Raw genomic sequence first — 27,692 nt, 5'->3', positions numbered from 1 at the left:
GGCCAAACTGACATCTGTGCTCCCAGAGAAAAGGATTGTTTGAAACAATCAGGGTGCAATTGATTTAAATAATTAGTCAGGAAGACTCGATTTAATCATGGTTTTCTACATAAAAATGCATTCTTGTTGGTTGTTATACCCTTAATACATATTCTTCGCAACTCAGAGAGAGATGTAGGTTTCGTTTTTGGAAAGTACACACTATACATTTTTAAATAGTGATTTATTTTGAAAACTTCAGATGAGTTTTACAGCTATATCAGAAAATGAATGATTGGTTATTTCATTTACCAAAGATAATTGAAGCAGATATTTCACCTCCCAATGACTTCTTAAATATCTCCAATTCAACAGGTTAATCATTACTATTTGGAGGATTTTCTTGCCATGCCGTTTTAGGAAGAGAACATCACCAAACAGACATTTAAATTGTTTTATTTAACTAAAACAATGTTAAGTATTCTGGATTTTTTTCTTCAACAGCAAACATAATAATTTAACAAAATAAGCATATGTCCCTCACTTCTCAAATTTATCTTCAGACTTCTCCTTGTCCAGATCTATTGCGCCCCCAACAATCTTCTATTCATTGAACTTTCTGAAACTTTGGACTTTTAGAGAGAGATAAGAGAGTGACTTTTTTTACCCAAATTTGCAGAGAGACAATAGAGTTGAGGTCTGCTATTTCTCACCTCTGTGTATTTAAAAACATTTTTGCTGTTAACAAGCATGTTACCTCTGGAGAGACACATCCACAGTTTGAGAACTGCAAAACTATGCATCTCTGATGGTATCTTCTAGACTGAGCCCTGAGTCCCATTGGGTAGATTGAAAGATTAACCTAAATAATCTATACAGAAGCCTGTGGAACCCCATAAGATTGAATCCCTAATCCATGAACTATTGGAACTCATTTACAAAACTTTTCTTAAACATTATATGAATATATTGTCAAATGCTATAGAACAGGGGTTCTCAAACTGGGAGTTGGGTCCCTTTAGGGGGTCACAAAGTTTTTACGTGGGAGGTCATGAGCTGTCAGCCTCCACCCCGACCCTGCTTTGCCTCCCACATTTGTATTGGTATTAAATATATATATTTTAAAAGTGTTTTTAATTTATGTGGGGGGTCGCACTCAGAGGCTTGCTATGTGAAAGGGGTCACCAGTACAAAAGTTTGAGAACCACTGCAATAGAATTTATAATCCCTATTCCATGATGAGTTCTTTAAGATATAATATATCTTAATTGAAAGATAATTTAAATTTGTTTTTTCCTCAAAAAGCATTTTATAAAAAATCCAATTTAAATAAAAATCTGACTTTTTAAAAAAAAATTCTTGTTTCCAGGGTGGATAAAAATAAATGTTTAAAAATGATTTGGCTAACTGGTTGTCTACAGCTGAAAATCTTGCCAAACATGACTGCCTATTATTCTCCTTCTCCCTGTCCCAACTGCTGTTGAAACTGGTTACGTCAGTAAGACAGTGTATTCTAGCATCCGTCACAATAAGGTGCCTATCATGCTAGCTTATGCCAGGTGTCAAACTCATGGGCCTTGTCGATGCTGGAGAAATTTTCAGTTAACTACAACAGGGTCTGATGCAGGTCTAGTTGAACTTGTGGGAGTTCCAGTGTAAGCAAATCGCTGCTGCCAGATATCTCTTTGGTGTACACAGAGACAACCATTTTTATCCTCTGTTAACATGTTTGAACCTTGCTCGGCACCAGGAATGATCCTGAATCTGGTTCTGCCTGGGGGTGTCTCAGGGATGTGTTAAAACAGTTCTGGAATGGTTAAAAGTGGATGGGCTATGTAGTTTTGAAAGCAGTTTCATTAACAGGCTTAGTCTATTGGGTTCCTCTCGATTATGCTAGTGTGGCATTAGCAGGTAGATGGTATTAGTTTTTTGTTTTATTTAGCTGCTTCTTAGGGCTGGTTTGCACACAGTTTGAGCTTCAGTTTAACAATCTAGTTTAGTTAAATTGGGTGTTGCATCAGAATCTTTGCTCAAATTGCATGTAGACAAAGTCTAAACTATCACCATGTCCTGGGCTGGTATACCCTTAAGGTAGGCAGGTAAGGGTGTTATAGCCCTGCAGCTGAGTCCTAATGATCACTGTAAGCCTCAGGGCTGCATGGACTAGTGGCTAGAGTCTATATGGCAGCTCTCCTCTGCGGGGCCTAGTGGCCAAGGGGAAATGGGCTGCCTCCCAGGGGTGAGTGGTGGCCAGGGTAGAGGGGGGACCTGGGCCCTTCCTACTCCACCCAGGACCCTGATAGCAGTGAGTGGATTCCTCATTGGTCAGCAGGGATCCATCCAAAACATGCTGCCTTTGTCCTGGTTTCACCACTGGACCACTATCTAGTTCCCCTGGGCTACTTCCTACCCTATTTTCTAGTGCTGCCATCCACAGGTCTCCTGGTCTCTGTGATCACCAGCTGGCGAAGGTCATAATGGCTCTGTCTCCTTTTGGGCTTCTGTGGGCAGCTGGGCATGCTCCTGGGTCTCAGTGTGTTTGGCATCTGGGGCTCCAGCAGCTCCCAGGAAGGAGCCTGTGATGTGCATCCTCCTTCACTGATCAGGGCAGACTGAGCTGGGATGCTCCCTTTATACTGAGGCTTCAGTTGGAGCAAGCCCAGTAGTGGTGAGGAGATGTGGCTTCCTCTGCCTACAATATGGGGTTAACCCTTCTCATCTAGTGTGGGCTGTTACACCCCATTACACACCACTAGTCTGATTTAACAGTGTGAGGTCATTGAGATGTATTTTCTTTTGAAGGTCCTTGCCTCATTATCTTGCATTTTTCTATTGAACAGCATAGTTACTTTTGATAACAAGTCTGTCATAGGTCATTTTAAATTTGAGTGCTCTGTCCCTTTGTATCAACACATCCTCATCCCTAAACAGTCACCTGCAGAGTCTATACCATTTGCAAAATGTATCAAGTTATTCCTCCGTGACAGAATAGTCAACAGTAACTTTTCCCTAAACTGATCTGTTGGACACATGGTAATTCAGGTGAGATGTTCTCCGCATCTCACTCAGTTGTTGTTCTTCTGATTGTAGGGTTTTTTCCCCAATGTCTTGCATTTTCTCTTGTCTACCTGGAAATGGAAAAAAGTGATTGTAACATTCTTTTGACATTTTTATAGTCATAAGTGCCATATGATACTGATTTTTATCGCTTTCTTCGTTGTCTGTATCTTTTCTGCAGTGTTTTTATTCACTAATGTTTTGTCCTTTTCAAAGCTGTGTTTTCTACTAAACACAACCCATATATCATTCTTGCTGACTGTCACAATGATGATTTACATTTACTTGTATCATGGTAAAGTCTACAGGCCCTAATGAGATTGAGGTTTTATTATGCTCAATATTGTACAGACCCTTAGTAAGATACAGTCCCTACCCCAATAAGCTTACAGTGGAATAGATGAGACTGAAAGGGTGGGATAAAGGAAGTGGTAGTGTCTGCGTTTTACAGATGAGGAACAGAATGATTTGGGGATTTGCCCAATTTCACTCAGGCAGAGCTTAAAAGTGAACCAGATCTCCTGAGATCTAGTTCCACATATTAACCGCAAGACCAGCCTTCCCCTCTGTTAACTTCTAACGTGTTAATATAGTTCGACTGTAATAAACAGTTGGAAAGTATAGCACTTTAAGGCTATGCAGTTCTATTTTTCTGAACACCGAAGTGTGCTAGGCACCTCACAAGGACATGTACCCTGAAGATCTTTCAGTCTTCAAATAAGACAAAGCAAGTGAGAACAACTAACACTGTGAGTTTTAATATGTGGGAGGGAGCATATGTTGTGTGTTTCGTGCTACCAGGGCTGCCTCCAGGCACCAGCTTATCAAGCAGGTGCTTGGGGCGGCAACTCCGGAGTGGGGCGGCACTTTCAGATATTCGACGGCAATTCGGCGTAGGGTCCCTCACTCCCGCTCAGAGCGAAGGACCTCCTGCTGAATTGCCGCAGATCGCGGGCGAGGCTCTTTTTTTAGCTGCTTGGGGCAACAAATCCCCTGGAGCTGGCCCTGCATGCTACAAATATAATGCAAAGATTGCTTAAATATTATGTGTCTTAAAATGACAGACATATATACCTTGTTCAATTCATTTAAATTATTTCTCAGTACCCAGTGATCAAGATAAGAATTTTAGCCTTAGAAATTTAATTGAGCTTGAAATTTGTCAATGACTTTTTAAAATATTTGAGGCAATGTAATTGACTATTACATTACACAGCATTTCTCTGTGAAATATAACTTTCTTCAAGGCTTTAAAACTAAATGGAAAAGTTTTCTTTGCAAAGCAGCTTGGTATATATCTTCAGGTAAGGGAACATTTTTTCCCAAAGAAACTTGAGAGGGGAAAATCCATTAAACTTGATTGCTTTTTTTTTTTTGGAGACTTTAATAGTTTATAGATTTTAAACTGTCAATGAAGGATTCTTAATTAACTGGATAACTTTTTTTCTTTTTTTTTTCAATCCCCATACATAAAGAACTAATCTAGTTATTATTAATCCTATCTGACTTCAGCCTGCAAGCTGTAGTTTACACTTCTCACACCTTGTACTGTGATCACATTGCATATTTCAAGCTAAGCAACGTTGTGCCCATTCAGTATTTCTTTGGGAAACCTCTAAAGAACACTTTCTGTAGATGGAGCAGGAAGTAGTGTTGCCAATTCATTATGACAGTGTTCTCGTTAGGGCTGTATATACACTGCACAGTTTACAGCAACATAACTGTGCCGCTAAAGCCTTGTTGCTGTAAGGCAGGCACTGTAGCCACTCTTTGTCATCAGAAGAGAGCTTTCCTGCTGACAAAATAAAACCATCCCTAACGAGGGGCAGTAACTTTGTTGGCGGGAGAGCATCTCCTCCTGACAAAGCGCTGTCCACACCAGGGCTTTGCATCAGTAAAACTTTTCAATCCGGGTGTGGTTTTGGGGTTTTTTTGTTTTTGTTTTTTTTTCCACACCCTGGAGCAACAAAAGTTTTATAGACCAAAGTAGTGTAGACACAGAAGCAGCTTGGGATCCTTCAGGTTGCTATACAAAATCTAGGTACTAATAGATACTGGATCAGAGCCCAGTATAACTATAGCTAAAATAGTAGGTGCAAATACTGAATTTCAGTATGCACACAAACTTAATATCCATCATGTTACGGTGATGTAAACCCACAAAACCAGAAAAATGCCTAATGACGGATCTAATTCTGCAAATTTACACACACTAGAAAGTTAATCACATGATTAGTCCAGTACGCTTCAGTGTGAAACTGTCTGGCACAGAATATCAAACATCCAATATCTTGTAATAGCCAAACCTGTTAATGGCTCCATGCATCCTCTTTTCTTAAAGATCAAGTAATATAATTTTAGTGGTCAAACATACTTGTTTATATATAAACATTAAGTGGAATTAAGAGTTCAACTTAATTTTTTCAGATTCTTCCGATTTGTAGCACTTTTTCTTCCATACAGATGTGATTACTCTTGAAGAATTGGTCAATAGAAGTGGCAATGTCTTTAAATTCTATATAGAATGTTCTGACTTTCCAAATTAAAACACATCATTTTCCTTTGGCTGAATCTAAAAAGTCCAGTTGTTTGTTTCTGGTTCTAACATCAGAGATGATACACATTCTGCATTTGGAGCAATTGTGTTTGATGTTTGAGCCAGCTTATGATCCTTTAGCTGTATTGGTTCTGCAGCACTTTCATTAGTTGAAGTAAATGCAGACACAAAAATATTCCATTATGCTGTCCATGCTTAAAATTTGGGGTTTGAATTTTCTAAGGCCAAAGATGAATAAAAACGTACATTTTTTACACTCTTTGATTTATTAAACATTCCCTTGCAGCATTGGATACCCAAACACAACGGCATTGTGCTGGTATATGAAAACCGGAAAGTGAAACTGGCCAGTCTAGTTCACTGTCCAAGCTGAGTGAAATTCAAAAAATAGAACAGCATAAGTGATGAAAAGGAAAATTGGATTTTTAAAATCTTTTAATCTACAGTTTTAGTAATACAGGTAAGGGAAAAATTAAGTATTTAATCTTGAAAGTGTCAGATACTTATTGTAAAAATAAGCTGGGAAACACTTTTCTAAAAAGATATAATAAAACAAATACTTAGAAACCATCACTCAACTTCCTTTTAATTTGGAAGTAGTAGCAGGGAAAATGTTATTTCTAATATCTTGTTCAAGCCTAGAAATCTGTCAGTCTTCGTAGAGATATGCAAACACATCTTGCACTTTTCCTTCAATTTTCTGTTCTGAGCAGTGATGACACCTCTCCTTTCTTACATTTTTTTTCTGCTGTAAAGCATGTAAGCGTATATTAGTGTATGTATGGTGTATAAGTACGTATTCTGACAGACAAAAAAAAATTGTGAAAATTAGCTGATTTCTTATGACATTTAGATGGTAGAATCTGTAAATCAGCCCAAACGTTCCAATTTACACCATTGTATACCCTTCCTATCTCGCATGCAGTTGTGGATTGTATGTGTAATTTTAAAAGGAATACCAGCTTTGAAAGTTAAAGGCTAAAATGGCCCATCTATGGGAAAGGAAGATCTAGTTAGACCTGAAATGTAATAGATCTGTATAATGTACACGCTAAGATAGAATGCTAGGTACATTTATAACCATTTGTGTTCAAATGGTCAGCTCCCACTAAACATTCACTATTGGAGTGGAACTCCTAATCCCTGGTCTGTGCCTGAAGATCAGCCTTCATGGAAAGTTTTGAGAAAAATCCCTTTAATAATTTCAGTGGGAAAATGCAACTCTTCCATTGAAGAAGAAAATCAACTCACTTATTTAACACAACTAACAGCAATAACAGATTTGAGAGCTGGCATGGACATAAGCAGAGCTAGAAAAATCTACTCCTCTGTTCACCCAGGATAGATGAGAAGCTCTTTTGGGTTAGTGCCGTCAGCTTCTTCAGAATCTGAACTGCTTCAAGAATTGTTTCTAGCCTTATGACTATGATAACCTGCAAATGTGAATTGAGCATAAACCAAAGCAGTGCTAACTTCTCAACAGGCAAACATCTTCCATTCCACTGCTGCTACCAGATTTGCAAAGACACAGCAGAACGAAAACTGACCAGTCCTGTCACTTTTCATTGCTGCTATTCAAAACCCAGGTCAGTTTCACTCTGCTGATATAGGGAAACCTACTGTATGAGTAGAAGCAGAGGTGGGCACTAAAGCTATTCACTAGACAGAAAGATTGAAAAACAGATGGGGGAAGGAGTAAAATAGGAGAAATTGGGTTGAGCAATCAGAAATCTGAGGGAGAGGTAAACTGGTAGAGATCCCCCACCCATCCGCTCAGCTACTAGTATGGATGTAATGGGGAAATGAGAGAATGTTCCTTATTTCTAGCAGCCTGAAAGACTGGGAGTCATTCCAAAGTCACATGTAAAGATGGAACTCTGCTGAAAACTCTAACAAGTCTTGTTCATTTCTGATCTTTTATTGTCTGTCCTGTGGTGATTATACGTTTTGAGCTCTTACTGAGGTTTTTCTTAATGTAGGTTACACATTATAAGCAATATCCACCTAATACAAGCAAAGTTTATTCCTACTTTGAATGTCGTGAAAAGAAGACTGAGAACTCCAGATTAAAGAAGGTGAAATATGAGGAAACAGTTTTTTACGGGTTGCAGTACATTCTAAATAAGTACTTAAAAGGTATTTGTCTCATTATTTCAGGTAAAACGTAAATCTCCATATTTTTCTCCAAACTTCTTGAATTCTAATAGTTGAAGCAGTTTATTTTAGCTCTGTGTTGTTTTTAAAATTTGAAGTCTCATTTTATTCTCGTGACTCTCAAATGTGATGTCGTCTTTTGTAAAACGATCTTCTACATTCAGTGCCTTCTATTTTTGTTAGGTATCAATGAGATAGTCAGCAAACTAAAAAGAATAACAAGTGTTTTTATCTAAAAAGATGCTACCGTGTTTTAGATGAATGGTCATCTGAAACATCAAAACTTGAAAAAGATCAGAGCCAAAGATAAGTTACCTGGAATCATTAAAAACGGTAGCAACACCATTCTCTTTGAGAGTCAGTTAAGATTTGGAGGAAAATAAGTTTTATGTTCAAAACTTAGAAAATACAAATTGTGCATTTTTCAATTAGTTATATGCATGTATTAGTAACTTGTGTTTTAGTGTGTTTGCCTTTAAATCTAGTAATGGTCTATAACAGGATTTTAATTGTTGACTGTGGTAGCTAAGTGTGCATTTTTTTTCCAGACCATTTAAAGATGTACATCTTACAACTTCACATTGCATTATAAATCCATATTTGTTGGTACAGTTATTTGGTTTTTGCACTTCAAGTAAATACCATCTATTTTGATTCTTCCTCTCATTCCAGTTTCTGTTACACCAAAAAATCCTTTTCCTACATCATTGTTCACAGACTGTGCAAATCTTAACCAAGACTCCAATCTCCGTTCTTGCCAAATGTTGGCACTCCAGTAAAAAATCATTTGGCAGTCCCATCTCATTCACTGTGAACCTCCTCTTTTTGTACCTCCTTGAAATAGGAAAACTGTCCCAAAATAATCACAGCATGATTCAAATCAGTATACTTGGTCTTCAAAATCTCATTCTGGGGTGGGTTGTCAGAGGCTAGTTGACCTTACTATAACAGCTTCTATAGAGCACTAAAGAATTATAGGACAATATTAAACTTAATTCATTTTAGCATTTATGGAATGTGCCAGGTTAGAAGTCCTGTAGGTTGAAGTCCCCTGTTTAGCATAAAAAGAGTATGACAGAGGCAATATCATTACAAGCTTCCTTAGAGTGTCCTGCTAAGGTGCCTCAACCCTGTTTTGAAGAGATCATCAGTGTGGAGGAACATAGCTTAGGATCCACGCTAATCCAGACTTTCTGTGCTTTGCTGAATGTTGTGATTCCTTCTCTGGGAACAGTGTTGAGGGCATCATCAACTCATTCCATGTAGATGCTGACCAGCCATCAATTGATAGTGACCTCAAATTATTACCAACCTGAGCTGAATTTGAACTACTAATCTATAAGTGAAAGGTCTTCTGTTCCCATACCAATTTTCTTAGCCATCCTGTCTCTCTTACAATACAACTTTAAAGCCAAAAATGATGCTTTTAAGCATAGCATTCGCTATGACAGGATTGCCCTCCAAAAGCTTTTTGTACACAAAGTAACTTTTTTATGTCTGGAAGGAGACTTTGATAATAAAAGCTTCATCTTTTATTTATTCATAAAGAGCTGCTTAATAATGCTTGGCATTAAAAAATTATTGCATTGTCTGAACTTATTTTTAATTATTTTTCATTGCAGGCAAAGTGATAACCAAAGAGAAAATCCAGGAAGCCAAAGAGGTGTACAGGGAGCATTTTCAAGATGATGTCTTCAATGAAAAGGGATGGAACTATATTCTTGAGGTAAAAATCTGTGTTTTTTGTATATTTGAATTCAAGGAAATTCTAGGTAGGATTTGTGCATCGGAATTAGTTACTCCCATCTTTAGGATCATTGCTGTAGTGTGCAAGGACTAGCAGCTGACACAGAATAATCAAATAATTGTAAATCCATAAAGCAAAGTAGTTTTCATCCTTACCCAGAAAGCCATATCTGGTATTTGTAATAGGGATTTATTGCTGCCGTCTCCTGCTAGTATGAGTGGGGGCTTGTTGGTAAATTTCACTATGTAATACAACATTTATTGCCTGGTTATGACATTAAAATCACTTTCTCTAATTCATCATAGTTTCTTTTCTTCTAATGCAGAAAGCACTACAACTTTTTGCATGAGTAACTAGTAAATGGAGAAAATACATTTTAATTGGTATATGAAAATCGGGCGTCTAAATTTTGTTGTGCTACTTAAAATAAGTTTTTTGTTATGAGATATAGAGAACAGTTAGGAATTTTTCTGAGACACAAAAATTCCAAAATAACTATCTTTGAAAATGTTATTTTCTTAGTGTGTAATTTTTTTTCAAAGAAATGAGAGCATTTTCTCTTTAAGTGTGGGCAGATTTGTTCCATTCTTTTCACTCACTAAAGGTTGCTGCATTGCCAATTTTTATGTTAGACTGAATTATTTCTTCGAAAGCATTGTGTATTCCATTAATGATCATGACTGAGGTATTTGATGGCATGTGGCTATGAACATATTGGCATGTCTGGATGTCCTTTAGCAACCAAAATGGACAATAAGAATGGAAATTCTCCACTTTCACAAAGCGTAACATTAGTGACAAGGTAAATCAAACTGGAGTAAATGGTAGGATGGAGAAAAACAGAGTGCTGAAGGGGTGGGTGTCTGTCTACTTCTGTTCATAGATCCTTTGAGTAAATTACTATGATTTTCCCATATTACTTCTCCTGAAGAGAACCAGAACTTGTTTAATAACCTGGTTTCCAGGCTGTATCTTTTTATCACCATTTACTCACCAATAAATAATTTAAAGCCTTATTGTTGGACAGTCTTTACTAGGCTTCTGTCTTGGGAGATTGTAATAGGCATGGTCATCTTTGGTCAGTCTAGTAAACTGATTCCTTGCTATATATAAATGTGAGAAGGCTCTTAAACAGGAAAGGACTCTGATGATACCTCTAAAACACTAGCAATTTCTTGGAAATACCTGAATTTCTAGGATGTGTCTCCATGTGAAAGTGCTTCTGAAATTCTGAATGGAAGTGTTTTTTTTTTTTGTTTTTTGTTTTTTTTTTTTAAATAAAAGTTATATTGATTAATCTTTGACAACTGGAGCTGTTGAAGCAGCATTTTGACATACATTGGGATATCACTGGAGAATGTGTTTTGATACTAGCTACAAAACTGCACCATTTTTCTAAAGAAGCACGATTTTGGTACATACGTTCATTTTAACACACTTTTGTACACTTTATGGAAAGACTCCTAAGGCATGTTCATTTGAGTCTACGCAAGCTGCTACTTATCAATTTAGTTCATTGTGCTATTTCAGTAGCTTACAATAGTTATTTTACAGTTGCTGTCTCATAATTTATTCATTGCAAACAGGCAGCGACGACGTATTCCACAGAATCTTGAATATTTCAAGCATGAAGGTTAATGTTGACAATTGTTTTGAAATTGAAAAAATAAAACTTTAGGAGACTGGATTCCATGGTCAGTGGATAGAGTAGATGATCCTTTTTAGAAAGGTTGTACACTGATTCCCATTTAAAGATATTTTTTCTCTTAAAATAAATGTCTGCACCAAGACATAATCAGACCATTTAAAATATAGATGCCAGCTGGAGTAACCGTCAAGGTAAAACACCAGAGAAAATTGAATGGCAAAGATCTGTTTAAATGAACACTTCTGGACCAAACAAATTATTATTATTTATTTATTTATTATTTTAAACAGCAGGGTCTCCTTAAATGTATGTTCAAAGAATAACATTATTAAATATCCTTTAGTGGAACATGGTTATTTATTCATTTTGTGGAATTGGTTCCTTTTTAAATGTATAGGTTTTGATGCATTTGAGTGGGTTTTTTTTTTTTTTTTAAATATTCAGTTTATTTCACTGTAAATTTTCTTTTTAGCAAATATAAAGCCTGATTTTGCTCCACTGAAGTCAATGGAAGCAGGGCTGGCCAAGCCGTTCCTACACTCTAATGCTGCTATTAATTTCTCTTACAGAAGTATGAAGGGCATCTTCCAATAGAAGTAAAGGCTGTTCCTGAAGGCTCAGTCATTCCCAGAGGAAATGTACTCTTCACAGTAGAAAACATGGATCCAGAGTGCTATTGGCTCACTAACTGGGTTGAGGTCAGGCTTTTAAAAATGAAGCTTTCATTAAAAATAAAGAATGGGATCACAATCATTTTACTTGGGTTTAGGGTGAGATCTCTGGAACCAGCTGGTTTCTGCTTTCAAAAGATCTGTCTCTTTCTTGAAGCCTGCTGCAGAAGTGCTATGTATGATAGTCTTATTTAATAAATAGGGGAAATTCACAACAGTGCTCGTACACGTTGTGGGGATTGGCTTTTGTGTGCATTGGTCTGCAGCTCAGGAAGTTTGACTTCTGCAGTGAGTAGTTGCTTGGCCCACCTCACAATAAAAAGGACTTATTCAATTAAATCTGACTCTTAATTAAATTATTTTGGACATAGCCAATATTTCTTGCATCACTTCTAAAAATGAGGAGCACCTCTTGGAAGAGTGTAGTTGTAAGTTAACAGACAGAAGTAGAATTGGGGAATGATGTGATGGTACTCTCCCAGTAAGTGACTTGTGCACACATTGAAACCATTTGCCATACCTAATTTGCTAAGTCTTTGCAGTCCATACAGATTTCCCCTTGGTTTATTGCCAGTAGTCCCAGTTGTGCTTGGCTCATTGCCAAATGGGGATTTTTTTGAGTCTTGATCAAGCATATTTCACTTATGTGCACCTGATAACAATGAGTTTTTTTGTTGTAGACTATTCTTGTTCAGTCATGGTATCCAATCACAGTGGCCACAAATTCCAGGGAGCAGAAGAAAATTTTGGCAAAGTATTTGCTAGAGACATCTGGCAGCTTAGAAGGACTGGAGTATAAACTGCATGACTTTGGCTACAGAGGAGTTTCTTCACAAGAGGTAACACTAATTGCCCAAGAGCTTGAGAAGTCTGATTCTATTTAAACAAATGTAGCATAGCCAGGAATTTATAGCATTTTGGTGCAAATACCTTTTGACTATTTCTGACACTGTGGTGTCTTGTAATGTTAGGAAAGTTTGGATTATTGGAGCAGTGTGTGTTGAGAGTACTTTCCTGAGAACTCTTTCCTTCTCTTAGTACCTTCAGGAGCAAAATTAAAGAAACTGCAGTTTACTTAAATATCAAGATCTGGAGAGCTTTTCTCTTTATGGAAATTATCTTCTGGATAGTATGAGACTGTGTTTAAACTAAATACAGGAGAAACTAGAATTAAACAAGAGCTTTGGTGTAACAGAACTAACCCTGTACAATACTTGATAATTAGGCTTCATGATTGGATGATTTAGTTGGGGAGATGAGGATTGGTCCTGCTTTGACCAGGGGTTTGGACTAGATGACCTCCTGAGATCCCATCCAACCCTGATATTCTGTGATTCGGCACTGTAATTTAAAGTGATGTCTCTGTTTCTCAGACAGCAGGAATAGGAGCATCTGCTCACCTGGTAAACTTTAAAGGAACTGACACAGTAGCAGGAATTGCTTTAATTAAAAAGTACTATGGAACGAAAGACCCTGTTCCAGGATATTCTATTCCAGCTGCTGAACACAGGTAAGATTTTTTTTTTCCCTCCAGTTGTTTGAAACCCTTGCTGAATTTCTTTGTTTCTAGTGTTAACACAACTATTTTTCCATGTCCTTTCTTTGCATGTGGAAATGCTTGCTTCGTTCCACATAAGGAGGCAGATAAAACCTCTTCAGTCTTTTTGTGTGGCACACTGTACGAGTAGATACTAGTCCAGCAGTTAAGGCAGAAGTGAACCTTGCCAGCTGATGCATGTATAATGTACTGATCTATTTTTTTAAGAAACTTATTTAGGTTCAAAATGAGTAACTTGGGGGGTTTTCTGAGTCAAGTTGTATAGTCATAATTAAAACATCTTGAACATTTGTATTCTCAATGGGCAACAATTTGATACTGGGGCCCAATTCTTTAGCACAGCTCTTTGAAAATGCATGAGAAGTCATGAAAGTTGCCAGTGTCAGCACTCCCAACTCAAGACCTCTCCCCCAGGCAGAGGTAGTTAAGATATAATAAGCTTCCCATCATGTCAGGACCCTGGCTGAGTAATTAGGTCTATCAATCCTTGATCTTTATTGATCCCGCCAAGAAGGATGAGAATTGTGACAATGGTTGTTATATTTTGAACACTCCTATGAGACTGACACTCATTCATTTCAAACATCATATCACAGTCGTTAGCTGGTAACTTTCAACTACTCCTGACCTGTACTGGATTTTGATACAGAGATGACAGTGTCTGCATTTTATTACCTTGTGCTATCCAGTCTACCCTCTTAAATGGATAAAAACTTTGCACCATTCCATATTATTCTTAGTGGATAAAACTCCAGTGTTTAATGTCATAAATATTTTAATCTGGTAAACTGGGGTACATGATTCCAATCTGAAGACTGGATTTACTTTGTATGGTGGTCATTTCTGAGCAGTAAATATCTGTCCAGATCAGTGTTTCTGGAGCAATCTAAGTATGGGATTTAATTACTAATTGGAAATCTAGAGAACTGTTGTAAACGTTGTTGGAAGTTCAACAGGCTGCCCAGTGCTTTTGACTTGTTTATTTTAGGCTTGGCAGAACCAGCTGTAAATTTAAAGTGTAATTTAAGAAAATATACTAATAATTGTAATAAATGTTCTGTGCAGTTCATTGTCATGGTGATGTTAAAGTCAGCAGCTTAAGTAGTCCCAGCTGAGTTTCTGTTTGGTAAATGTATATTGCGGCCATTGTCTCCGAGCCGCTAATAAGTTTGAAGAGGCTCATGCAAGCCACTTCTCAAATCATTCCAAGTTCTCCAGGATTGGAGTGCTGTCAGTGCTGTGCTTGTAGCTGGCACCTGGCTGTGCATGATCCCATTATTGCCACAGCTCCTCTTGGAAAAGGAACTTCTTTCTTACATCTCTTTGCTAACATTGCTGAGGGTGCCTGTGAGGCGAGAGAACAACCAGACTGGATAAATGCTTTTACTTTAAGTGACAGATTTTATGCTACCAAGACAAGTTTTTACTAACATAAATTTAGTGCCAAGTGCTGCAAACATATAAGCATGTTGCTTAACTTCAAGCATGAGTAGCCTCATTGTAGTCAATAAGACTATTGATGTAAGTAGTTCGGTACCTGGTTAAGTGTTAGAAGTATTTAAGGCCTTGATACTGCAGAGTTTTACAAAACTGCACAGGTGAAAAATAAGATTCCCATCCAGTATCAGCATTTTAGAAAAAAACAACCCAGCATTTATAGGTAAATCCCTTCGCTCTTGCATGCATTACACCCACACCCACCCCCCAGCTACGGTGCTCCTGCAGGAGGAGGAGGTGGAGCTGAGCTGCTGCTGAACAGTCAGTCTGTCTGCCTGTAGGTTGGAGGAGCTGGTCCTGAGAGGAAGCCAGGTGCCCACCCCCTGCTAGCTGAGTACTTACATCTCATCCACTCCCTAGCAGTAGAGGACTCTGTCCTTACTCCTCCTCCTTCCTGCCTCCCCTGTCCCTCTCTTCCCCACCCCCCTTGCCCCAGGCTAGAGTGCTGCTCTCCATTCAACCTGGTTCTATTGTCTTACAGATGCCTGCTCCCCACTCTGCTGCCTCCACAAGGGCCCTTCCCTCTTTTACAGATAATGGTGAAGTGAGTGACGGGACAGGACATAGAACCTCAAGCACCACTACTGGCAAGAGGGATCTGTTCCCTCATATCCTGTACCCAGTTTTGGGAAACCAGCTTGCAGCCAAGTAGAGGGAGATTTTATTTATTCTACCCTACTCTAATCTACAGAATGATTAACCAGTACCAATTAGGCTTGGTGTCCAGGTTTGGAAATGCAGACAGGCGCCCTCTACAAAGTACTATAGACCTCAGATTGAAGGGGATGGGTGACATTTGTTGGGTCACTGCCTGAGGAGGATAGTAAGATGCTAAGGCGGAACACTTTTGAGAGATTCCCTTGTAAAACTATTAGCAGCAATACGTTGATTCAGCTTGTTTTATAGTTAATATAAACTACTTGAAGATATTTAAAGGACTGGGTCAGTTTGCATTGTAATTGGCTTTAGTTACAGAATATCTTTTACATACAGAAAAATACAAAACATGTGATTCAGCTAGCTCATGAACTTCAGTCTAATGCAGATCTTCAACTGATTTTCCAGTACCATAACCGCTTGGGGAAAAGACCATGAGAAAGATGCTTTTGAACACATAGTGACGCAATTTTCTTCAGTGCCTGTATCTGTGGTCAGTGACAGCTATGACATCTACAATGCTTGTGAGAAAATATGGGGTGAGGACTTGAGGCATTTAATTGTATCCAGAAGTCCAAAGGCACCGCTGCTTATTAGACCAGATTCTGGAAATCCTCTTGACACTGTGTTAAAGGTAATACTTTTGAAATTCTTCCAATGTAGAATTTTGAAATGGCTGTCTAACGCATTTGGGAAATTTATTATTGATGAGCTAAAACTATTGCTGCACTGAGGTGTTTCATGTGTGATAGATCCAAAAATGTCCCTCATTAACCTTATCTGAGGAAACTCTCTGTTCCGCGTTCCCAATAGCTTGGTTTTTACTAAAGCCAGTTACTCAACTTCTTAGAGGTCTTAAAGCCATTTTTGGTCCCTTTTAGAACTTTGCAAGATTAGTCAGTGTATTAACTGCTTGAAGAATAGTATATGTTGTTGTTCTCAGTTGTGATACAGAAAGATTCAGATGCATCTGAAAAAGTGGGTCTTTTACCCACAAAAGCTTATGCTCAAATAAATCTGTTAGTCTTTAAGGTGCCACTGGACTCCTCATTCTTTTTTAGAAAGATTCTGGGATAATACAACATATATTAGTGTCTCAGCACTTTCTAATAAGGAATAAAATAGGAGGCTGACTAAGCATTAATCAAATGCCAAGCTAAAGTGACATTTCTCACCACTTAAGATAAGCCTGAAAATCCAAAGTCACTTAACACTGAAGCAATAAATTACACATGCTGCACGTACAAGGAAAGCTCCAAAGCCTGTCAGATTTGCATTTAAACCAGAGATACTTGCTCTTTAACAATCAAAGAGCCACTTCATCATACAGAACTGTAGAATAAGAACATAGGAATGGCCATACTGCGTCAGACCAAAGGTCCATCTAGCTCAGTATCCTATCTTCCTACAGTGGCCAGTGCCAGGTGCCCCAGAACGAATGAACAGGTAATCGTCAAGTGATCCATTCCTTGTCGCCCATTCCCAGCTTCTAGCGAACAGAAGCTGGGGACACTATCGTGGCCCATCCTGGCTAATAGCCATTGATGGACTTCTCTTCCATTAATTTATCTAGTTCTTTTTCTGAACCCTGTTTATAGTCTTGGCCTGCACAATGTCATCTGGTAATGAGTTCCACAGGCTGACTATGCATTGTGTGAAGAAATACTTCCTTTTGTTTGTTTTAAACCTGCTGCCTATTAATTTCATTTGGTGACCTCTCGTTCTTGTGTTATGAGAAGGAGTAAATAACACTTCCTTATATGCTTTCTCCATACCAGTTATGATTTTATAGACCTCAATCATATCCCCCTCTTAGTCATCTCTTTCCAAGCTGAAAAGTCCCAGTCTTATTAATCTCTCCTCATATGGAAGCCGTTCCATACCCCTGATCATTTTTGTTGCCCTTTTCTAAACCTTTTCCAATTCCAGTGTATCTTTTTTGAGATGGCGTGACCACATCTGCACTCAGTATTCAAGATGTTGGCATACCTTTATATAGAGGCAATATATTTTCTGCCTCATTATCTATCCCTTTTTTAATGATTCCCAACATTCTGCTTGCTTTTTTGACTGCTTCTTCACATTGAATGGATGTTTTGCGAGAACTACACACACTGACTCCAAGATCTTTCTTGAGTGGTAACACCTAATTTAGACCCCATCATTTTATATGTATAGTTGGGATTGTTTTCCAGTGTGCATTTATCAACATTGAATTTCATCTGTCATTTTGTTGCACAGTCACCCAGTTTTGAGAGTTCCTTTTGTAGCTCTTTGCTGTCTGCCTGGGACTTAAGTACCTTGAGAAATTTTGTATGATCTGCAAATTTTGCTGCCTCACGATTTACCCCCTTTCCCAGATCATTTATGAATTATGTTGAATAGAACTGGACCCAGTACAGACCCCTGGGGGACACCACCATTTACCCCTCTCCTTTCTGAAAACTGACCATTTATTCCTACCCTTTCCTATCTTTTAATCAGTTACCAGTCCACGAGAGGACCTTCCCTCTTATCCCATGACAGCTTACTTTGCTTAAGAGCCTTTGGTGAGGGACCTTGTCAAAGGCTTTCTGAAAATCTAAGTACACTATATCTACTGGATCCCCCTTGTCCACATACTTGTTAACTTTGGTGACTCTTCCCCAACAAGTCAGGTTTACTGGTGTCTGTAATTGCTGGGATCACCTCTGGAGCCCTTTATAAAAATTGGCATCACATTTGCTATCCTCCAGTCATTTGGTACAGAAGCTGATTTAAATGATAGGTTACAGACAACAGTTAATAGTCCTTCAATTTCATATTTGAGTTCCTTCAGAACTCTTAAGTGAATACCATCTGATTCTGGTGATTTATTACTGTTTAGTTTCAGTTTGTTCCAAAACCTCTAATGACACCTCGATCTGGGACCGTTCCTCAGTTTTGTCACCTAAAAGAATGGCTCGGGTTTAGGAATCTCCCTCACATCCTCAGCCATGAATACCAATACAAAGAATTCATTTCATTTCTCCGCAATGGCCTTATCATCCTTGAGTGCTCCTTTAGCATCTCGATCATCCAGTGGCCTCACTGGTTGTTTAGCAGGCTTCCTACTTCTGATATACCTGAGACATTTTTTGCTATTACTTTCTGAGTCTTTAGCTAGCTATTCTTCACATTCTTTTTTGGCCTTCCTAACTGTATTTTTACACTTCATTTGCCAGAGTTTATGCTCTCTTTCCATTTTCCTCACTAGGATTTAACTTCCACTTCTTTTTTAAAGGATGCCTTTTTCCTCTCACTGCTTCTTTTACTTTTGTTGTTTAGCCATGGTGTCACTTTTTTGATTCTCTTGTTATGTTTTTTAATTTGGAGTATACATTTAAGTTGAACCTCTATTATGTTGTCTTTAAAAAGTTTCCATGCAGCTGGCAGCGATTTCACTTTTGGTGAAACTTTTGTACTTTTTAATTTCTGTTTCAATAAATTTCTCAATTTTGTGTAGTTCCCCTTCCTGAAATTAAATGCTACAGTGTTGGCTGCTGTGGTTTTTTCCCCACCACAGGGATGTTAAATTTAATTATATTATGGTCCCTATTACCAAGGGGTCTAGCTGTATTCACCTCTTGGACCAGATCCTTTGCTCCACTTAGGACTAAGTCAAGAATTGCCTCTCGTGGGTTACAGGACTAGCTGCTCCAAGAAGCAGTCCTTTAAGGTGTCAAGAAACTATCTCTGCCTCCCGTCCTGAGGTGAAATGTACCCAGTCAATATAGGGATAGTTGAAATCCCCCATTATTATTTTATTTTAGTAGCCTGTCTCATCTCCCTGAGCATTTCACAGTCACTATATCCTGGTCAGGTGGTCAGTAATATGTCCCTACTGCTATATTCTTCTTAGAGCACAGAATTACTATCATACAGTTTGATTCATTTAAGATTTTTACTTCATTTGATTCTACACTTTCTTTCACATATAGTGCCACTCCCCCACCAGCAAGACCTGTTCTGTCCTTCCAGTGTATTTAGTACCCTGGTATTACTGTGTCCCATTGATTATCCTCATTCCACTGAGTTTCTGTAATGCCTATTATATCAATATCCTCATTTAGTATAAAGCACTCTAGTTCGCCCATCTTATGATTTCTATATAAGCACTTTAAAAGCTTGTTTATAAGCACTTTTTAGCTGTCTGCCATTACATGATGTAATTGAATGGGACTTTTTTTCATTTGACTAATTTTTTTCATTTCTCATTAGGTCCTGCCTGTATTTTTCATCTTCCATCCTCTCCTCCTTACTAGGGCATAGAGAATCTCGATTAATAAATCCTCCACTAAAGGATGTCTCTGTCCAAACCACGTGCTCCTCTGCACCTATCCGCTTTTCTCTAGCGCTTAATTTAAAAACTGCTCTATGACCTTTTTAATTTTAAGTGCCAGCAATCAGGCTCCACCTATACTTGACTGAAACCAATCCTTCTTGTATAGGCTCCCCCTTTCCCAACAGTTTCTCCAGTTTTGAGTAAATCTAAACCCCTCTTCCCTACACCATTGTCTTATCCATGCATTGAGACCTTGGAATTCTGCCTGTCTAATTGGCCCTGCGGATGGAACTGGAAGCACTTCAGAGAATGCTACCATGGAGGTCCTGGACTTCAATCTCTTACCTAGCAGCCTACCTTTGGCCTTCAGGACCTCTCTACTATCCTTCCCTATATCATTGGTACCTACATGTACCATGACCACCACCGGCTCCTCCCCAACACTACACATAAGTCTATCTAGATGCCTCGAGAGATGCGCAACTGTTACACCAGGCAGACAAGTCATCATGCAGTTCTCCTGGTCATTGCATTATGCCACAAAAAAGTATAAAGCTATTTAGAACACACACTTGCATGTAGAAAACTTATCATAAAAGCCAACAATACCATTCCATTAGAGTAACTCTCAGTGTTATTACATTTTGGCTATCTACGAGGACAAATACAGATTTAACCTGTCTGGGTACTTTTTTCTCTAGGGCAAGTGCTACATCACCATAGAGAGATTAAGCAAAGTTCCTTTTTCAGAACCCTGAAAAAAAGCCGTATGGATCAAGATCTAAATTTTGAGTATTGCTAGTTTAAACTGAGACTTCAGACAGCAGTCCTTACTCCATGAGGCGTATGGTGCTCACGAATCTGAGAAATGTGAAGGGCACATTCGCTGTTTGCATTGTGTAAAGTGTTTTAAAAAAAAAAGAGAGAGAATAATATGCTGGGTTGACCTACTGAGAAGAGTCTAGCTGCCAATTTGTGGTTAAGCAGAAAAATAGGGATTGGGTGTGATTAGTTTTCTTTAGCCATGTGACTATACAGACCCTATTGTCTCCTAAGCCATTTTCTTCTAAACCACCCTCTGCACAATGGCTGAAGTATTTAGAGTACAGCATGGCTTTGCTCTGAGCCAAGTACTCAAAATGCTAACAAAAATTAATTCTATTAATGGATTCTATTTAATGGATTTGGTGTTTAACTTTACTAGAGTGGGAGAAGTAGAAACAGAATTGCTTCAGTTTTTTTTTCTACAGGTTTTGGAGATTTTAGGAAAGAAGTTTCCTGTTGTAGAAAATGCAAAAGGCTACAAGGTGTTGCCCCCTTATATCAGAGTTATTCAGGGGGATGGCGTGGACGTCAACACGCTGCAAGAGGTATGAATTTTTTTAATGTATCAGATGAAGTTGGCAGTGTCCTCCTTTAATATGGAGTCTATTAGAACTAGTCAGATGTTAATGTTTCTTTACTGACCCATTCCTAGCCTTCATTCTGGACACTGCCCACAAACCCTAACATACAAAATTAATTTATTAAAACAACATGAGGAATAAAAAAAAATGCACATAACCTAAAATACGTCTCTTAATCTCACAGTTGTAATTTTTATTCTCGCTCATCACCTCATTGTTTACTTTTAATCCCTCCCATGTTGAAACTATTTAGGATTAAACTCAGGGCAAAGATCTATCCTTTTCTTTGTCTCTAGTGTTCCAGTCATGACTTGTGCTATGGCAACAGTAGTAATTAACTAGTTTGAATTGTTAGATTGTAAATTAAATATGTCTGCATTCAAACTTTCAAGGTATACTTGTGCTTTTTGAAGGAGATACTTTTGAAAACAAGTGCAAAAGTGTCTACAAACCATTGTTAGTATAAAATATGGTGAGGGAGGCTTCTTTAAAAGCCAGCTAATGAGAATAATTGAGCAATCCATGTTTTATGCAAAATTATACCACATTAACCTACTGGTGCCCGATAGTCTGACAGATGGATACATAGTTTCTTACTGTTAAATTTAAAAAGTACAATTTCAGCAAGGTAGAAGCCTAAATTTTTATTACCTGGAAACTCTAGTGACAAACTTGCTACTGTCTAGTGGATGGAGGTGCAGAGCAGGATTGGTTAATCTTATTTCTGCACTTCATCAGTTATTTGATGTTAAGAGTCTAGCCATCACAGGATTAATGCCTTTTGCTTTGAAAATGAATACCAGCATTGCACAGGGCATTCATCATCTTCACCTTAGTAAATACTGTTGCAATGCTACAAAGTCAATTAGGAAATACGCAGTTCAGTGAAACCTCTTAGATATTGGAAGCACACTCAGGAACTCCAGTTCACCAGGTCTGAGCAGCTTTGCATTCTTTTGAATTAAGGACTGGAGAAACTAGACCACAGAAGTGGGAGTAAAGCAGTGGCACACTGGTGGGAGTCATGCATCTGTTCAGTTTGATAAACCATTTGCATGTATAATCTGAGATCCACGAACATGAACCCAAACAACAAAGTTACGAAGTTGTTTACATGTCACTGATAAATCCTCAGAGAGAGGATGATAGTTGGGATATCGAGTAACAAAATCATTGGTGGGAAGATAGCCTTGTAATGAAGAACAGCTAACAAACTCATGCCATGACAGCCCTGAAAAACAAATCTGATTTTCTTGGTTTGTTTGACAGAAAGAGTGATTTGACAAGAATAGACTTGCTGTATAATGTACAACTGTGATAACAGCAAACATGAAATAACTGAATCTGGATACTCTACTCCTAATGGTATTCTGTGCCAAATAAATAGAAATTCTGCACACAATATTTCAAAATTCTGCAAGTTTTATTTGTCAAATACATGTGGGGGCTCCAGCATGTCATTGGGGAATATAGACCACAGGTGCAAAGAGGTAAGATATCGCTCTGCAGCTCCCCCCCCAAGGAATGGCTCAGCAGTGAGGCTGCACTGAACCCTGACACAGCACAAGGACCAAGCCTGTCCCAGAAACACTAAGGCCCTGCTCCTGTGTGCCAGGTACACCAGGTGTGGGAGGGCTGGCTCAGCCCTGCAGGATCCAAGTATGGAGGGGCTTAGTGTGGGGGATCCAGGTGTAAGTTGAGAGGGTTGTGTGTGAGGCAGTCTGGATGCACATGGGCTTGTTGGGGAGTTCTGGGTGCAACGGTAATGGGACTCTGCATGGGGGTCCAGGTGAAGGTGGTGGGGGCTCAGCAGGGCAGGGTCTGGGTGTAGGGGGGATAGAGTTCAACAGGAGGGTTTGGGTGTGGGGGGACTCAGTGGGGAGGTCCAGATGCTGGGGGAAAGGGGCTCAATGGGGTGTGGGGATCCAGGTGTAGCTGGCTGGGGCTCAGTGAGGTGGGGATCCAGGTGCAGGTGGCTTGTCGAGGTGGTCCAGGTGCAGGGGGCATGGGGCTTGGGGGTGTATGTGTATGTGATCTGAGTGTGTGGGGATGAGGCTAGGTATGAGGGGGTCTGGATGCATGGGGGTTGGGTGAATGGGGGAGCAGCTCCCCATACAGTGATCCCTCCCCCTGCAGCTAAGGAGCAATGGGTGAGGAGTTTGCAGAACTTCCTGCAGCCTAGGGAGCAATCTGGGAGTGGGTCTGACTCGGCTCCGGATGCTGTGCTGGGAAAGAGGAAGTCCCATCCTGCCCAGATAGGACTAGCAGCTGAGCCCAGCACAGGATAGGAGCCACCAGCCAGGTCTTCCCCAGTCCCACCCCTTGCTCCACAGTGATTTACCTCTCTGCTGGCTTCCCTGGGCACCCAAAACGTACTGCTGGGGAGGGTCGCATGACTGCTCTTGTGGCTTCCCTTTGCTTCCCTGTCAGAAAGTTATTTTTCTGTGGGAAAGCAAAGAAATCTGTGGGGGGTCATGAATTCTGCGCATGCACAGTGATGCAGAATCCCTCCAGGAGTATTAGTCTCTCTTTAATACATAACTACTGAACACTTGGTAACGTTGTCTGTCTGATTGTTAAACAGAATTCAGTTGTGAGTTAGAATATATTGGACCATAATTATTCCTGGTTTGACTCCATTGACCTTTGATGGGGCTACACCAGCGATGAATTTGGCCCAGTAAACTCAGTCTTTCCAGAAGAAAGCCAGTGAGCTTCTGCTAAGACTTTTCCTTAACCTGACAAAATTCTAGGAGGCAACAATTAGTGTTATACTAGTCTTTAAAATATATATTTATGGGGGAGGGGGTGGGACCTTGTTCTTCAGGATACGGAGATTCAGTACTGTGCTGCAAGGTATAAATAGGACAGGAAAAGTTTTTTATTTCTAATACCTAATGTGAGAGGAAATGGACACAAGGGATAAGTCTGTATTTAAATTACTTTCCTATTCAAATTCCAAAAATGTAGGATATAAAAATATATGTACTAATTTTCCCCACATGAGCCTTTTAGCAGCATAGCATTACCTGCGAGAATAAAAACAGTCGTAACACTTGATATAAGAGAACCAAGTTTATACTTATTTAAAACTGCAAAGGCATTCTTACTCCTGTTGTTTCAATAACCTCAGATCTCTCATGCTGATGTACAGGATATCAGTGCTGGGATTGGACACTTTCAAGTATTTTACACACACAAATGTGTGTAGGTTTCATGTAGAATAAAACATTTTTAAATAGTTTTACATGATCTTACCTGTATATACATATTCGTAGTGATTACTTTTCTTTTAAACTCTTTGAAAGTTTGTTTTAATTTTAAATATTCCACATCAGTGTTGGAATCTCAAATGTAACTACAGTGTCATGTACCAGGTACAGTACTGTGGTGATGGGCATGCTATGAAAACCTAGAATGAGAAATTAACTGATCAGTCTAGTTCACTGTCCAAACTAGATGAAACAAAAAACCAGCAGGAAGAGTGTAAACTGGATTTTTTAAATTCTTTTTTAATAGGAGATACTGGTAGCACAGGTAAGGAACCTTCTGTTTGACTTCTTATTTTGATGTTTTCACTTTTAAATCATTGCAATCTGCTAACTGCAAAATATACTAGACCTTCAAGAGATTATCTTTGAGCATCAATTTCCAGCCATCTTTAAATTCTTGTACTAGAGAATCCTCTAGTTTGGGATCATGACAGATGGGCTAACGATGCCTACAATAGAAATGGTTAGCTAAGCAGTTCTCAAACTGTGGGTCAGGACCCCAGAGTGGATTGCCACCCCGTTTTAATGGGGTCACCAGGCATTAGACTTGCTGGGGCCTAGGGATGAAGCCAAAGCCCGAGCCCCATTGCTGGGGCCAAAGCCCAAAGGCTTCAGCCCTGAGTGGTGAGGCTCAGGTTGCAGGTCCCCCAACTGTGGCTGAAGCCCTTGAGCTTTGGCTTTGGCCCCCTGCCTGGGGTCATGGGGCTTGGGCTTTGGCTTTCCCCGCCCAGGGTAGTGGGGCTTGGGCGGGCTCAGGCTTCAGCCCCCTCCTGGGACCATGTAGTATTTTTGTTGTCAGAAGGGGGTCGCATTGCAATGAAGTTTGTTAGCTGGTCAAAATCTGGACACTTGAATTGCTCTCTCTGTATGAGCTGGAAAGTACACCATGCCCTCTGTCTTGCTGCCTCCACCACAATGAGAAACTCTGCTGTGTGGCATTGCTCTGGGGAAAGGCTGCAGACCTTTGAGGTTTTTAGTGGAAGTAATTCCTTCCTCTTCTTCTTCTTGCTTCTCCTCTTCCTCTCTGGAAGCACCAAATGTGGATCTCAGCAGAAGGGTCAGTGATAGAATCAGAACTTTGCTATAGCATTAGCAAGGGTCATACTATACCCCACACACACAAGGCCATTCTGACCAACCAAGGCCCTTCATGATGGGAGTGTGGATGGATTGAAGCCAATTTTTCATCCAAAAGTGTTTGTTCATCAGCAGAGATAATGGAGGAATGTGTCCACAGCATAAGGTGGCCCACTGTCCAGGGATGCCACAGACAGAATGGGGTGAAGCATATGGCTGGATGCTGGCTGAAGGGGACCAACCCTGCAGCTGTGATTTCTTGCCACACTGTAGTACACGACTCAAGCATAGCCCAGTTATGCCACTCTCTGCACTGGTAATGCCTGTTAACCTGGGAGTATTCCCTCAGAATGACTGGTCCTCCCAGGCAGTCTCATGTTCCTGGATAAGATGTTGCTCATGGCCATCTTCTAACAATTTTTTGGAGGTTGTGCTTGAAGGGAGTCTGCACAAACAGCTCTTCCTTGTCTCCTTCAGTTATTCCAGAGGCTCTTGGAGAATCTCCCTCATTCAGACCCAATTGACAACTCTGAATCATGTTGTCATCCTCGGGTTCCCCTTCTCCTCTAATCCACCAAGGAAAGAGACTCCCTTCCCGCTCATACTCCTCTCTAGGAAGTAGTGTCCAAATCAGAATCCCCTAGTCGTTGGCACCAGAGGATGTTAAGTTCATTGTTAAAACCAATATGATTTTTAGACATTTAGAAGAGAAGTTTTCGGGATGCTTCAAGAAGATTCCGTTAAATTGAAGTACTACAGGGAAGTCTGACATTCTTTTCTCCTTGTCGGACAAGGACAGTGGAGAAGTGAGTGGCAATTGCACAGTGGAAACTTGCAGTGCCAGGTTGCTACCACTCAATCAGTAATCAATTTGGAGTCAGTAAATCCATCATGGGGGCTATTGTCACAGAAGTTTGCGGGACCATTAAGTGCCTCCTATGCAGGACTCTATCCTGCATGTTGCAGAGAGTCATAGTAATGGATTTGCAGCAGTGGGAATCCTGAACTGCAGGGGGTGACAGATGGCATGCATATTCTTATTTTGGCACCAGACCACCTTGCCACAGAGTACATCAAAGAAAGGGCTACTCTTCTATGGTAATGCAAGCACTGGTGGATCACTGAGGATGCTTTACCAATATCATTCTGGGCTGGTCAAGGAGGGTGCTTGATGGCTCACATCTTTAAGAACACAGGACTGTTCAAAAGACTGCAAGCAAGGATTTTCTTTCCCAACCAGCAGATTGATTGCCAATGTTGAAATGCCAGTAGTGATCCTTGGGAACCCAGCCTTCCCTTTGCTCCTCTGGCTTCATGAGCCAGACAGCCCAACAGCACCACGAAATACTTTAGTTACCGGCTCAGCAGGTGTAAAATAATTGCTGAATGTGTCTTTGGTCGTTTGAAGGGTTGCTAGTGGTTGTTACTCAGAAGATTGGATATTGGTGAGAGAAATATCCCAATGGTTATAGCTGCCTACTGTGTGCCGCATAATATATGTGAAGGAGAGGAGAAAAAGTTTTCAACAAGGTGCAGGTGGAGTGGCTGTCTGCTGAATTTGAACAGCCAGGTATAAGGGCTATTAGAAGAGCTCAATGCAGAGCTATACAGCTAAGGGAGGTGTTGAAATAGCATTTTAATAGCAAGTGGTGTGTGTTGGTGTAATGTGCTCTATCTGGCCCTCCTGTTTGCAGCCCAGTATGAATTGTGTGGTGATAGCTGTATATATGGGAACAGTGTATTGTCAATGCACTTATTAATATTGCTTGTGAATGATCTTTTGGCGTTGAAACACTGCGCAGTACTAGGTAACTGATCCCTTTCAGAACTTCTCAGCACCAGCCAGCATATGTTGTGAACGGATATTTTTAGTAAAACTCATGGACAAGTCACAGGCAATAAAGAAAAATTCACAGAAGCCTGTGACCTGTCTATGACTTTTACTAAAAATATACGTGACACAATGGAGAGCTCAGCTGCAGGATCCCCACACTGCCCACAGTTGGGGGGCCCCCTGGGAGCACTGCCTGTGGGGGCTCAGAGCTCCAGGGTCCCCCTGCTGTCCCCGGTGGCTGGGAGTTGTGGGGGCCCCACCGCCATCACAGCCCT

The 27,692-nt window shown here is 39.8% G+C and overlaps 1 protein-coding gene across 2 annotated transcripts in view; it reads left to right on the top strand.

Moving 5' to 3' along the window:
* Positions 1-27,692, top strand: part of NAMPT (nicotinamide phosphoribosyltransferase) — a 58,794-nt gene that overhangs the window by 19,591 nt on the left and 11,511 nt on the right. Inside the window, exons 2-9 of one of the 2 annotated variants that reach the window (XM_050925743.1) lie at positions 7,573-7,729; positions 9,370-9,473; positions 11,712-11,840; positions 12,494-12,652; positions 13,187-13,323; positions 15,934-16,159; positions 21,079-21,198; positions 24,754-24,771. In XM_050925743.1, coding sequence (XP_050781700.1) covers positions 7,573-7,729; positions 9,370-9,473; positions 11,712-11,840; positions 12,494-12,652; positions 13,187-13,323; positions 15,934-16,159; positions 21,079-21,198; positions 24,754-24,771 — 1,050 coding nt within the window. The remainder of the gene's footprint in view (positions 1-7,572; positions 7,730-9,369; positions 9,474-11,711; positions 11,841-12,493; positions 12,653-13,186; positions 13,324-15,933; positions 16,160-21,078; positions 21,199-24,753; positions 24,772-27,692) is intronic. The other variant, XM_050925734.1, reaches the window with a different exon arrangement.

Source organism: Gopherus flavomarginatus, chromosome 1 (assembly GCF_025201925.1).
Source record: "Gopherus flavomarginatus isolate rGopFla2 chromosome 1, rGopFla2.mat.asm, whole genome shotgun sequence".
Taxonomy (NCBI): Eukaryota; Metazoa; Chordata; order Testudines; family Testudinidae; genus Gopherus; species Gopherus flavomarginatus.
Note: the sequence above shows the minus strand (reverse complement) of the source record. Positions and strands in the feature narration are given on the sequence as shown.